A 14,361-nucleotide genomic window follows, 5' to 3' on the forward strand; every position below is an offset into this window, starting at 1 on the left:
TTCCTCCTTTATCCTGTTAGTCTCCCCATAACCTGGCATCCTGCTTAGCACAAAATAGACATTCAACCAACTGGAACTAATTGTAGCCAATGTTCCAAACTATGAAGAGAGTTTCTCAAGGAAAATCTCCCGAAGGGTCTGAAGACCATTTGCCAACACCCTGTATTTTTTTTCTTCTCCCAGGAAGAAGATGACATGTATTTATTCGGTAGAATTTGAGTGCCTACTATGGGACAGATACAGGGCTATTGCCCAGGGTTCTTGAGATAAACTTCACAGGCTATCAAACTAATCATTTAAAAACGTGCAATTCAGCGGCACGTAGTATGTTCACGGTGTTGCGTAACCACCACGACTGTTGTTCCTAAACAAACTGCACCGAGTCTGCGTTCCCCAGAAGCTGGGCACGTTGCCAAGAGGAAGGGATGGGTCCAGTGTCTGAGAATGGAGAGTTAACCTCCCCTTTGTGGTACTACCTTTGTGTGGAAATCGCGCTGGCTTGTTTTCATGTTTCTGGTGCTGAATGGGAAGACACTTTCTTGTCAGTGTTCTGAGAGTGTCATGTCGGGGTATCACTGGAGCTTCCAAATTCCCCATCCTAAGGGAATCCGCCCAAGCTCTGGGACAAGGGAAGACCTGAGGGTCTTGAGGTGATGGATGACCCCCCCTCAGGACGAGGGACGGCAGCGGGCAGACTGCACCCCACCCTGTCTACCACTGTGTGCTCAGAGGGACAAAGGGACAGTGAAACCCCTTCAGTCCATCTGTCTTTCGGGGCCCTAAAATTTCCCTCTTGCTGTGATTAAATGAATACCATTACAAGCTCTATCAGGGAATAATCATCTTTTTTCCCATCACCCTGGAATATATTCCGCTTTACAGATGAGGGAAAACTGAGGCTGAAAGTAATGTGTTCAGGTTCACACGGGAGTGCAGAGCTAGGATTTGCAGGCCGGGCGGGGCAGGCCACACGAAGGGAGGTTTTCTGGGGAAACTGCCCGTGAACCCAGCCTAGCCCTCCCTGCCATGCATCCCAGCCTCCTGGCCACTGCTGCCCACGGCGCCACCCCCAGCCCCACGTGGCCGCCTAGACAGGTTGCCCTCTGGTTCCTCCCGCCGCCAGCCCAGTGCATCACACCCACATCAGCTGGCATCTGCAGCCCCATCAGGAAACCGAACACAGGGCGCCTGGGTGGCTCAGTCGGTTAAGCGTTTGCCTTGGGCTCCGGTGATGATCCTGGGTGGTGAGATCGAGTCCCACGACCAGCTCCCTGCTCAGTGGGGAATCTGTTTCTCCCTCTCCCTCTGTTCATGCTATCTCTCGCAAATAAATAAATTAAAAAAAAAAAAAAAGGAAACCAAATACAAACAGGATCAGGAAAAAAGGCTCTGTGGGACTATATACAAGTTTATTTTTGTCTATAAAGGCAACATCCACTTACCCTTCTAAAATCACTTCTCTGAAAACCAACTTTCTGGAAATGCATCCTTTATAAATGTAGAGCATGTAATAATGTGTAAATTTACAGAAGCATTTGAACAGATAACTCAGTTAATAATTTGCAAGACAGGTTTTTTTGGGGGGAGGGATTACAGGTCTCTCCCGACTTGATTAAAGTCTCTACTTAATTCTGATTAATTAAGGCTGGAAGAACAGAAATTTATTTTAATGGTGTCAAACAATTAATTACATGATTATGACTTGTAAGAAATGACTGAAATTTTGAGTCATCCAACAGTTAAAAAGGAGGCCAATATTTTAAAAGACAGGATGACATTTTTCACAACTTCATAATTTTTTGACGGTCCAGTTTATGCCACATCAGTAATAACCGTTAGTTGATTATTCTTGCCTCGCTTATTGGCAGGCACTTCAAACTTATTAAGGAAGCATTGTCATACTTTATTAGCCCTCGTTATTTTTAGTTTTGAAGGTTCTGTTTGTACACGAATAAGAGACCCTAAATAAATGTATCTGCACCTACATATTATTTGTGAAATTTGAATATTCATCTGTTATAATTAAAACAAAACATGCTCACAAGCATATGAAAGTGTGTTTGAGGGGCGCCTGGGTGGCTCAGTCATTAAGCGTCTGCCTTCAGCTCAGGTCATGATCCCAGGGTCCTGGGATCGAGCCCCACATCAGGCTACCTGCTCGGCGGGAAGCCTACTTCTCCCTCTCCCACTCCCCCTGCTTGTGTTCCCTCCCTCGCTCTCTGAAAGTGTGTTTGAATCTCCACAAATGTGTTTGGATCTTTTAATGCCTTGTATTTCACGTTTGGAAATCAGACCACGCTAATGCCTTCACATCCTTACACTTGTAATCAGCATCAAAAGTTTGGCTTCCATTAACAAATCATCCTTTAAAATAAAAGACTCAAGATCCAGGTTCATTACTTTGCTATTGGTTTCTGAGTACACCTGGCTTCCGGGAATATACCATGCTTCGGATATATTATTAGAAAAACCCTAGGACGGCATGCCAAAGTTTTCTGTATTGTTCCACAAAAGCTAGAAGTTCATTAAAAGGGCCCATTTTTCACATCAAGGAGCAAGGAGTAGCAACTGATTGCACCAGTCAATCCTCCACAGTTCCTCCTGGAGAACAGCATCAGTTCGAGTTAGAAGGGAATGAATGGTACTTCCCTTACAGGATTATGGATAGCCTCACTGAAATGCTGCTTAGCGCTCTCATTCGGTTTACTCATCCCTGCAGGCAGGCCATGAGAGAGGAGGGCTGCCGCAGCCCCATTGAGCTCTTCCTGCACTGAACTCGCCTGTGGCAAGAGGAAAAGCTGACTGCGGGGTGAGAAGCCCGTCCTTGGCTGTGGATGTAAGTCTCCTTCCTGCCACTTGCTCAGGAACTCGTACTATAATACAATTTTAAGCTCTTGACACGGGATGCTCAACTCCATCTTTTGCCTCTTCTTTTTCTACAGAGCATCATGGAGATCGTGATCCCCGGTGGACTGTGTGTAGGACGAGCTGGGAGTGTCGGGCGGGTAGAGTTGGAGGACCCTGCAATATTGGCAGAGCATGAACGGCCCGCTGCAGGTTTTGAAGAGCTGTACGATGTACTTGCGGAATTTCTCCCCTAGGAAAAAGTAGATGACTGGATTGAGGCAGCAGTGGACGAAAGCCAGGGTCTCTGTGGCCTGAATGGCATAGTCCAGGTGCCTTTCAAAGGTGCAATCCTGAAGGACCTCCAGTTCCACCAGTGTCTCCAGGAAGAGCACCACATTGTAAGGTGCCCAGAACCCCAGGAAGAGAGCCACCACAGCAAAGACCAACCTCACCGCCTTGCTCTTCTTCTCGTTTTTGCAGTGCTGCAATGTCCTGATGATCATGGAGTAGCAGAACAGCATGGTGCCCAAGGGAACCACCAGTCCAAGAATGTTGATCTCCAGGGAGCTCAGCACATTCCACCTCGTGGAGTTGAGAGAGTACTTGGTTTTGCAGTAGGTATGGTTGCGCTCAGTATAACAGGTGCTGAATAAAAGGCCTGGAAGGGAGGCCAGGACAGCCACGGACCACGTGGCCAAGCTGGTGATGACCCCATAAGTCAGGGTCCTCGCTCTCAAGGAAAACACCGCATGCACAATTGCCAGGTATCTATCGATGCTCATGAGCATGATGAAGAAGATGCCACTGTAAAAGCCCACCAAGTACATCCAGGAAATAATCTTGCAGAGACCTAGTCCAAAAACCCACTGGTCTGCAGCATAGTAGCCCCAGAAAGGGAGGGAGAGCACGAAGAGCAGGTCCGAGATGGCAAGGTTGAGCAGGTACACGTCGGTCATGGACTTGAGCCTCTTGTACTTGAACAGGACCACAATCACCACAGAATTTCCAAGGAGACCAAACAGAAAGACCAGGGAGTAGAGAGGGGGCAGGAAGAGCTCCCCAAACGCCTTGATGCCTTCTTTGGTGCAAGGCTTGGGGATGTTTTCGTAGAGATAGTAATTGCTATAGAGGCTTTCATCCAGGGTGGTGTCTGCTATATCCGTGGGGTTCATTTTCAAATCTACCAGCACCTTGGCTCAGGTCTGAGCCCAACCAGAAGCTAATGAGGGGAAGAGCAAACAAGATTTCTGTAAGAACAAAACCATATCAAAGTGGTGCTGAATACAGAGCATAGTTGCTTAATATTTTGCCCCGGATCATCACACACCCTTCCCAACCTTCCCAAGTTGAAGGGCTCCATTCCCCACAGGGCAGTGCAGCCAAATGGAAGAACCCTGCCCTTGGGAGTTTAGCAGATTCCACGTTCCAGCTCTGCCCCTTTTCTATCCCTCTGAGGGGAGCTTCCGTTCTCTCATTTGTAAGTGGGGACAGAAAAACCTCCTTCTTGAGGAGGTGTTTTCAAGGATGCATTTCTAAATAGTAGTCTGCAGTTACTGAATCATTTGCAGGCCAGTTGAGATTTCCAACAGTCCTACACCCAGAACCACCTTTGTGACATAAGAGCAAAAGAAAAAACAAAAAGATGAAAAATCTACGCATGTTTCCCCTTCAGATCATAGCTCCCAAAATTCACGAATTGCTTAATCATTGGGCTAGAAGGTTCGTCACCTGCCTTTATATAAAAATTCTAATTCCTCCTGCAACCTTGACACATAGATTTCAAAGTACGTTCCCTGGTAGGGCGCCTGGGTGGCTCAGATGGTTGAGCGTCTGCCTTCGGCTCAGGTCATGATCTCAGGGTCCTGGGATCGAGTCCCGCATCAGGCTCCCTGCTCCTTGGGAGCCTGCTTCTCCCTCTGCCTTTCTCTCTCGCTCTGTCTCTCATGAATAAAAAAAAAAAAAAAAGTACGTTCCCTGGTATTGTGCATTGAATCCTAATTCCATGCTCCTGTCCCCCACCACCCTCCCAACAAAAATCGGGCGCTCTAAGCCAAGCAAGCATACCGAACCGTGGTGTAGATGACTCATAAAAGCTTCCGAGAGGTTAAATGAGGCCACACAGCTATATGCAGAACTTTTCTTTGGGCCCCAAGTCCCGGTAGGGGCTGGTTGGGTGGTAGGGGACTCTGATCTATGATGTTTGCTGGTTTCTGTGGTGCAGATATTTCCACCATGGCAAAATTCCAGCTACCAACCACCTCACAAAATTCCTGAATCTTTGCAGTCCTGAGTTGGTGCAAGTTGTCTCTGGCACACACCACCAGGTCCCCTGTTCATTCTAGAACACCATCTTAGATGGGAACATGCCTGGCCTTCCAGGTTCCTTCTGGGCCAGTCTGATGCTAAGGCCCTTCTGAAGGCGGCAGCACTCAGATGGTAACTTGAGGGAACTTTTTGGTCTTTTCATCAAAACTGCATGCAAAAATCAGTCCTGTGCACAGAATCCCATCACAGAGGGAATTAGCCTGACAGACCTCGAAAAGGCACATCACAGCCAGAAATGAAATCCCTCTATCTCCCAACCACCCTCATTTCCTATCTAAATGGGCAGGTGAAGAGGTTAAAACCTTCTTAAAGTTAAAACCTTCTTAAACCTTCACATGTTCACGTGTGAATCAGAGCAATTCAGGGATGAAGGGCTTTCTTACTCGAGGCTACTTCCTCTTGCTTCCTTCTTAATGGCAGCCTGTGTTCCTTATTACAACACTGTTTGGTAATTCACATCTCCTCCCTACCACCCTCACCACCACAAGCCCAAACACTCAAACGACAAACTACGTTTGGTTTCTCAAGAGAGAGATTTGGATTTTCTCCTGCAAACAGATAACTGAAGACCTGGGGCATTGCAGAGCCCCTGAAACAATGTTGTAAAATGATTATCAATTCTAGTTAAATAAATAACAATCCTAGTCTCTCTCCACCATTTTGCCTGTGAAAGGTTAAGGAATAGACGAAGCTGAGGAGTTAGGAAATTATCAGGAGAACAAAAAAAGGAAACACAGCTGGTAAATGGTGGGAATCAGCCTTATTTGCTTTCTTGACCTGGGAATCTTGATAGAAGCAAGAAGCAGAAAAATGTGGATGTTTGATAAAAATTATCTGTGTATTCTGAGCATGTGGACTTGGGCCAGAGGTGCGCAGGGAGAGAGCCCTGTGTCTACGAATGCCCCTCAGACAAGGGCTCGGAGGATGTGAGTAGAAGTAGATGGTGTGTGAGCTCCAAGACAAGAGCCCGCTGGGAGCCCCAGAGTGCCCGAGATGCCTGAGTGTTGGGACTGGGTGGGCAGCGGGCCAGCTTACAGCACTTCCAAAGTCCACACACCTGTCCAGTGTCTAGAGAGCAGTGTGTGGCCTGAGGCCCTGGGAATGGCCCCGTCCCCACTTACCTTGCTTTTCTGACAGTGGTTCTGAGGAAGGTCCGTGAGCCAGTGCCAGACTTGCTCGAGAAGCACAGCGCTAAGAAAGACAGGTGCCTTTGAAGGGTGCGTGGCTTCCTGTGAGCACCAGCTCTAACCCTCACCCATCTATGCTGAGTTCAAGTGGGTTTTTTTGATAGAAGTAAGAAGCAGAAAATGAGTGACTAAGAGTCACTCATTTCCCCAAACTGAAAGCTAGGAAGGTTTGCTCTCTCCTAGATTAAAGAGGAAAATGAAGTAAGTTTTCTTTTAAAAGAGAAACTTCCTGATTTTTAAACATTTATTTGCTGGATTTTTAGTTTAAAAAATTGCCTTTGGCCGGCTACCTGCGGTAGAAATGATCTTTATGTTCTGGATCAGTGGGCCGTCCGTTGTTTGCCTCCAGAGGTCGTGCGGTGGTGGCAACCACGATGTGCCATATCCTCCAACAAGTGGGATCTGAGGAGGCCAGAGGGGGAGGCCAGACACATGCAGGAGAAAGGGTAACCAGAGGGGAGAAACACGGATGTGAATGTGCGTGTCCAGGAGGGAATCGGAGGGCTTTAGTCAACCACGTTCAATAACTGGGTGTAATGTGGCATCCGACAACCTAGCTTCAAGCCCCCTTTGCAACAGGAAGACCCCTCCCCACAGCCCTCTACCTGGAAGTCGTGGGGCTCCCACTGACAGTGATCGTGGCCGAGTCCCTCTGAGTTCACGTGGCAGTCACAGCCAAGCGGCGGACAGCAGTCCTGTCTTCTGTCGGTCACCGCCTCAGCTTCTGCCAGCTTCCAGACATCTTCCCTCTACTGTCTATAGTTGCTTAGCTCTTCAGTTCGGCTTAAAAGAGCCACAAAGCTCATTTTCCCTAAGGAGTTTGCAGGAAAAGGAATGAAAAAACCGAGCCAGAGCCACGTTTATCACCCTTTGCTCATTATTACCTCTCCCAAAGAGTCTTTTCAGTTATTTGTTTTCTTAAATCACCTCCCCATGAAATCTTAATACTGTTTATGATGTGGTATGTGTATATCAGTGCTTTATACATAAAAAGAGAAGGGTTTTTTTTTCACCCCCCAAAACCAATTTTTGCCTCCTTGAGGGCAATACTGCTTTTAGTAAGAAGGCATGAGTTAGAGTGGTGGGTCCCCAGGGGTTCTTTGGCCCCAGGGCTCATGGATGAAATCTGGAGACACTTTCTCTGGGGATGAGAGGAGCTGCTTCTGGCTTCTAACGGGAAGAGGCCAGGAATGCTGCTAAAATCCTACAGGGCAGTGGACAGCCCTCCATGACAAAGAGTGCTCCCACCCAGAATGTCAACAGAGCTGAGGCTGAGAGACCTGAGCTGGGGCAGCCATCCCCAGCGTGGAGCTGGGGAACCAGATTCACAGATACCCTGAGAAAAAGAAATGAAGATCTGCGGTCAAATCAGTACGGGGAACTCTGGGCTTGGGTTCAGGTTAAACACCGCTCCAGACTGCAGCAGTCTTGGGGCTTTCCAATGCCAATATCACTGTGAACTCTGGAAGCAGATATAGAATAAAAAAGTCCCTAACATATTTGGCCAGTGAATTTGCCCGTTACACAGGGTAATTTATAGAATTAACATGTTTTTAGGTTCTGCCACCCTCTTTCTCTTCAACGGAGTGGCCAGGTAAGGTCTGGTGAAGGCAGTCTTGCAGCAGACGCAGAGATGCAGATCCTCGTGAAGACCCCAATGGGCAACACCATCATCCCTGAGGTCGAGCCCAGTGACATCATCAAGAATGGAAAGCCAAAATCCAAGACAAGGAGGGCATCCTGCCTGACCAGCAGCATCTATTTTTGCAAGCAAATGGCTGGACTACAATATCCAGAAAGAGTGAACCCTGCCCTTGGTGCTTCACCTGCGGGGTGGCCTCATCGAGCCTCCCCTCCGTAAGCTGGCCCAGAAATACAACGGCGACAAGATGATCTGCCACAATGCTCCCTGCACCCCACTCTGTCACCTGCCATGAGAAGTGCAGCCACACCAACAAACTGTGCCCCAAGAAGGTCAAATAGGGCCCGTTTGACCGGAGGGTGGCCTCCTGCCCAAGGCCCAAGGCCCTAGAGCTTCAATAAAGTCTCCCTTTCATTGACTATAGCAGTAAAAAAAAAACACAAAAACTCCCTGTTTTTAGAAATGCGGAGCCTGAGGAAGCTTCTATCATGGAATACCAGGCCTTGAGGGACAAGTTAGAGAGCTGGGGGCACAGCTGGGAGCTGGGAAAGCCCTGGTCCAGCCCATCTGAGCACAGCGCCTAAGCCTCCGTGGACCTGGCTTTGGGGTGTTAGGGTTCTAGAACATGTGATAGCCAGAGGTCCCAATGATCATGTGTTATCACTGGTCACTGTGGGTCTGGAGAAGCTCCCTTGAAAGGCAGTTAATGCTCCCTCGACTGAAGCTGCCTGCATGAGAAGCATCACCGGGTCCAAGTGAGGGAGAACATGAGAACATGAGTTCCAGCATCTGTGTTGGTTGACAGCACCGGCCTTGAGGCCTGCTCCATCTGGCTTTGGATCCCAGTGCCACCACTTCACAGCTATGTGAACCTCAGTCTTCTCATCTGCAAAAGGGGTGCTACTGCATGAGGACGTTGAGAGGACCGGCGAGCTAATGTTGGTTCTCGATCACTAGTGCTGAAAATCAGTAGCGTCGACAACATGCACAGTACTAGCCTTCTCTCATGAAGTAGCTGAGCTTGGCGGGTGGCCCGTAGCCACAGCGAGGAATCTGGGAGATACCTGGATGCCGACTCAGTGCGCCACATTCCACTTCTGAGTTAGTGTTAAAGTGAAGAGCACATTTCAGGTTTCCAAGTTGCAAAGGTTATTGTCCTGGAGAAAGTCAGTCTTCAGGTTTGCAAAGTCATAACGTTAACTGTCCTGGAGAAACACTAAATAGGTTCTTCCTCCAGTAGGGGTTTCAAAACTAAACAATACTCCCCCCTCCCAAAAAAGATCACATATTTACTAATGTCTGTTTCATAGATGGGGAAATAGGAACCTAGAAGGGGACAGGGTATGCTCAGGGCAGCACAGCCTGAGACGCAGTCGGGGCTAACACGTACGCTCTGACATTTTCAGACACTATCTTCCACTGGGCTGAGAAACTCAAACCAGACCAGAGAGGAGCAGACCAGCAAAATAAACTCAGGGCAAACCCTCACCCGAGGCAAGGTGGTGTGCTGCCCAGCCCAGAGGCCAACAGGAAGGAAAGCCGTAACATAAGCCTACAGCGCCCTCTGGTGTACCAAACCTTATATCAACGCCAAAAACGCTAAAGTATATTCCCCAGGCCATGCATGCCACACCAACCCACAGGAACCAGCCTGGGTGGCCCTGGAAGCCACTCCCAACGCCTTCAGGAGGAGCTCCACGGGACTCAGCTGCAGAGCAGTAGTAGTAAAGCATCAAAGATTTTGGGGCGCCTGGGTGGCTCAGTTAAGTATCTGACTTTGGCTCAGGTCATGATTTAGGGGTCCTGGGATGGAGCCCCATGTCCGGGCTCCCTGCTCAGCGGGGAGTCGGCTTCTTCTCCGTCTTCCTCTCCCTCTGCCCCTCCACCTCCCACTCATACTCTAATAAATAAATAAAATCTTAAAAAAAAAAAGCATCAAAGATCTGGAGTTCAGACCTGTTTACTTTCTTTTTTTTTTTTTTAAAGATTTTATTTATTTATTTGACAGAGAGACACAGCGAGAGAGGGAACACAAGCAGGGGGAGTGGGAGAGGGAGAAGCAGGCTTCCCGCCGAGCAGGGTACCCGATGTGGGGCTTGATCCCAGGACCCTGGGATCACGACCTGAGCCGAAGGCAGATGCTTAACGACTGAGCCACCCAGGTGCCCCAGACCTGTTTACTTTCATTTAAAATGAGAGAAGGCTGCCAGGCAGGACCACCCAGGGCATCGTACCCAGCGACTGAGCAACAGTAAGCTGGAGCTAGAGGGGGCAGCTTATGTTTGACAAGCAGGGAGAGGTTAGTTTTCATGGGTTCCCTGTTGATTGCTCATTTGGATAATTTGAGGTCTTGGGGCAGAGGAACTGTCCCTAGCTCTCTGGTATCTGGTCCCAGGGTGATTAGGGCTGGTAGACAGTAGCCCCAGAGCAGAGATGCTGATAAGGAAGTGACTGCTCAAAAAGGGGAACTGATCGGCCTCTAGCCAGGGCCTCAAAATTGGATCAAGAAAGCACTTAAACAAATAAGCCATTTTACGAGGGAGGTTTGACTACACAGACAAAACTGGTAAGGAAATAGAAAATTGCAAACAATTAAATTAGAAATTGATTTTTAAAGAGATAAATAAAACTCCCTGCACATTTAAAAATTAGAAAACACATTTTCATGTAACCTGGACAAAGAAAATATCATAATGGAATATAGAAAACACTTGTAACTGAATGATAATAAACTATCGCTTATTCAAAATTATGGTAGGCAGCTGACGTGGTCCTGAGAGGGTAATTTAGCCCTTAAATGTTTATATCAGAAGAGAAGAAAGGATGAGAACTGTTCAACTAGAAAAAAAAACAGTAGAAAAAGGAATTGTAGAATAAAGTCAAAAATGGTATAAGGAAATAAACAATAACTATAAGCAGAAATTAAACAAAATTTGAAAGTAAAATAGACCCATTACAGTATCTGAAAACACAAAATTGACAAACCTCTAGGAAGATAGGTAAAGAAAAAAAAAAAAGGAAGCAATCTTGGAACATAAAGGGAGATATAAATACAGAGCAGAGATTTGAGAGATAAGAAACAGGAGCACCTGGGTGGCTCAGTGGGTTGAGCAGCCGACTCTTGATTCCGGCTCAGGTCCTGATCCCAAGGTCCTGGGATCGAGCCCTGCATCAGGCTCAGTGCTCAGTGCAGAGTCTGCTTAAGATTCTCTTTCTCCCTCTACCCTTCCCTCTCCCTCTACCCCTACCGCTACTCGCTCTCTCTCTCTCTAAAATAAATTAATTAAATAAAAATTTTAAAAGAAGGATAAGAGGGTGCACGTGGGTGGTTCAGTGGGTTAAGCATCTGCCTTCAGCTTACATCATGATCTCAGTGTCCTGGGATCGAGCCTCACATCAGGGAGCCTGCTTCTCCCTCTCCCTCTGCCTGCCGCTCCCACTGCTTGTACTCTCTCTCTATGTCAAATAAGTAAACAAAATCTTTTTTTAAAAAAGATAAGAAACATTATGAATGATTGCATCACAATGAATTTGAAAACTTAGATAAAATGGATAAATTACTAGAAAGCATATTTGCCAAAATTGACCCAAAAATAAATACAAAATCTGACTTATAATCTTTTTAAAAATTGAATCAGTACTTTAAATGCTTTGCACAAAAACAAAGTAAAAAAAAAAATTCAGGACAGATGGACTTACAGGAAAATTCTACCAAACCTGCAATGTATATATAATTCTAATCTCATACATCTTTTTTACCCAGAATTACAAAAAAGAATACTCCTAAACTCACTTTATGAAGTTAGTATAACCAAACTGTATGAAAAAAATAAAATTATTCAGTTTCACTCATGAATATATTGATGCAAATATCCTATGTAAAATACTAACAAACCAAACACTAAAACTGGCCAAATTAGTTCATTTCAGAAATGCAAAGTTGGTTTGATATTGTAGACTCTATTAATGCAAATCACCACACTAACAAAATAAAAGAGAAGAGCCACTGACATAAAAAGAGCATTGAATAAGTAGAAAAATATTCATGATTTGGGGGAAAAAAACACATCATAGGACATTAAGAACAGAAGGGAACTTTTTAACATTGATAAAGGTATCTGCATAGAAAATCTCTGAAAAACAATGTTTAACTGTAAATAGCAAAAGCTATTTCAAAATCAGGACCATGACTAGAAATGCCCACCAGCACCAGTTCTATCAGAGCTGGTAGAAAAAGACAAGATTTTAAAATAAAAGATATAATGAATGCAACAAAGTTGCAGGATACAAAATCAGTACACAAAAATCAGTTGTATTTCTACATACTAACAATGAATAATCTAAAAAAACTTAAGAAAACAATTCCATTTACAATAACATTAAGAAGAATAAAATACTGGTAATAAACTTAATCTAGCAGGTCAAAGACTTGGATTCTAAAAACTATAAAATGTTGCTGAAAGTAATTAAAGAAGACACAAATAAATGGAAAGCCATCCCATGTTCATGGATTGAAAGACTAAATAATAAGATGTTGAATTACCCAATCAATCTACACATTTAATGTTATCCCTATCAAAACTCCAAAAGTGTATTTTGCAGAAATAGAAAAAAAACCATCTTGGGGCACCTGGGTGGCTCAGTCAGTTAAGAGTCCGACTCTTGATTTCAGCTCAGGTCATGATCTCAGGGTTGTGAGATCGAGCCCTGCATCACACTCTGTGCTGGGTGTGAAGCCTGCTTAAGATTCTCTCTCTCTGCCCCTCCCTCCTCTAGTAAGTAAATAGATAGATGGATAGATAGATAATTAATAATTTTTAAAAATCCCCCATCCTAAAATTTATATGGAACCTAAGGAACCCGAAAGTGGTCAATCTTGAAAAAGAAGAACAAAGTTGGAGGTCTCACATTTCCTGATTTTAAAACTTATTATAAAGCTACAGTAATCAAAACAGTGTGATACCAGCATAAAGGCAGACCTATAGACCAATGAACTGGAACAGAGAGCCCAGAAATAAATCCTCACATATATGGTCAAATAATTTTCAAAAAGGGTGCAAGATCATTCCATAAAGAAAGGACAAGTCTTTTCAACCAATGGTTCTAGGAAAACTGGATATCCTGGTGCAGAAGAATAAAGCTGGATCCTTAGCTTCACCACATACAAAAATTGACTCAAAATAGATCAAAGACCTAAATATAAAAGCTAAAACTATAAAATTCATAGAAGAAAACATAGTGGAAAGGCTTCATGACAATGGATCTGACAGTGATTTCTTGAAGATGACATCAAAGACTCAGGTAACAAAAATAAAAATAAAGACTATACCAAAATATAAAACTTCTGTGCATCAAAGGACACAATCAACAGAGGGAAAAAGCAATCTACAGAATGGGAGAAGCTATTTGCAAGTTATACATCTGATAAGAAGTAATATCCAAAACATATAAAGAACTCCTACAACTCAACAACAGAAAAAATAATCTGATTGGTGGTACTGGTACAAGGATAGAAAATAGAAACAGAATAAAGTATCCAGAAATGAACTTCAGTGACTGTCCCAGAGACAGACTAAATATGTTTTTTATTATTTAAAAAATCTCCAATAATGTCCTACTCCCCAGAAACCTTATGTGTGAAACCCCATGTGTGAAATCAACCACCCTCCCCCCCAAGACACTAACATAACAATATAACTAGAGATACTACTAATAGGTTAAAATCCAGAGGAGAGCTGTCACCTCCAAATGCCCCCAAGAGATACTTCATCACCCAAGATTACAATTCTTCAGGGCGGAGGCGCCGGGGTGGCTCAGTCAGTTGAGTGCTCGACTCTTGGTTTGGGCTCAGGTCATGATTTCAGGGTTGTGGGATCGAGCCCCACATCAAGCCCTGTATGGGGCTCCAGCTCGGGTACGGAGCCTGCTTAAGATTCTCTTTCTCTCCCTCTTCTCCTCTACCCCGCTCAAAAAAAATTTTTTTAATTTAAAAATTAAAAAAATAAACAATTCTTCAGGGCATATTCTCTATACCACCTCCCACCCCACAAACTGACACACACACCAACCACCAAATTCTGTCTCCGGAATAACCAATTCCCTTCTTCTACCTTTCAGTCAGTCCTGGCTGAGGTTCTTCCTCCTGAACTCAATGTTCTATCCCTCCTTTGTTATACACAATTGGAGACACAAAATATATAAACACAGGTTTGTATATTTTTAAAGTATAAACAATGTTAATGGTCTCATTTTACATATGAGGGGGATGGTAAGTGAAAGAGAGTAACAGAGACACAGTTACCATGGCCTTGGAGAAGCTGACAGGATGAGTTACCATGAGGAAGGAAGTGGGGGAAAAAA

The 14,361-nt window shown here is 45.1% G+C and overlaps 1 protein-coding gene across 1 annotated transcript; it reads right to left on the reverse strand.

Annotated features, from left to right (window-relative positions):
* Positions 1 to 1,406: 1,406 nt before the first annotated feature.
* On the reverse strand, positions 1,407 to 6,388 carry CCR4 (C-C motif chemokine receptor 4). The gene is made up of 2 exons (XM_081823857.1): positions 6,294 to 6,388; positions 1,407 to 4,066 (listed from the first exon to the last, which is right to left on the reverse strand). Exon 2 carries the CDS (start codon positions 4,017 to 4,019, stop codon positions 2,937 to 2,939), a length of 1,083 nt encoding a protein of 360 aa, XP_081679983.1. The 5' UTR covers positions 4,020 to 4,066; positions 6,294 to 6,388; the 3' UTR covers positions 1,407 to 2,936.
* Positions 6,389 to 14,361: the final 7,973 nt, after the last annotated feature.

Source organism: Leptonychotes weddellii, chromosome 1 (assembly GCF_054177405.1).
Source record: "Leptonychotes weddellii isolate Sample4059 chromosome 1, ASM5417740v2, whole genome shotgun sequence".
NCBI classification, from domain to species: domain Eukaryota; kingdom Metazoa; phylum Chordata; class Mammalia; order Carnivora; family Phocidae; genus Leptonychotes; species Leptonychotes weddellii.

What these genes read in the sequence shown, in the direction of transcription:
- CCR4 (XM_081823857.1), bottom strand. Translation starts at nt 4,019, where the DNA reads ATGAACCCCACGGATATAGCAGACACCACCCTGGATGAAAGCCTCTAT.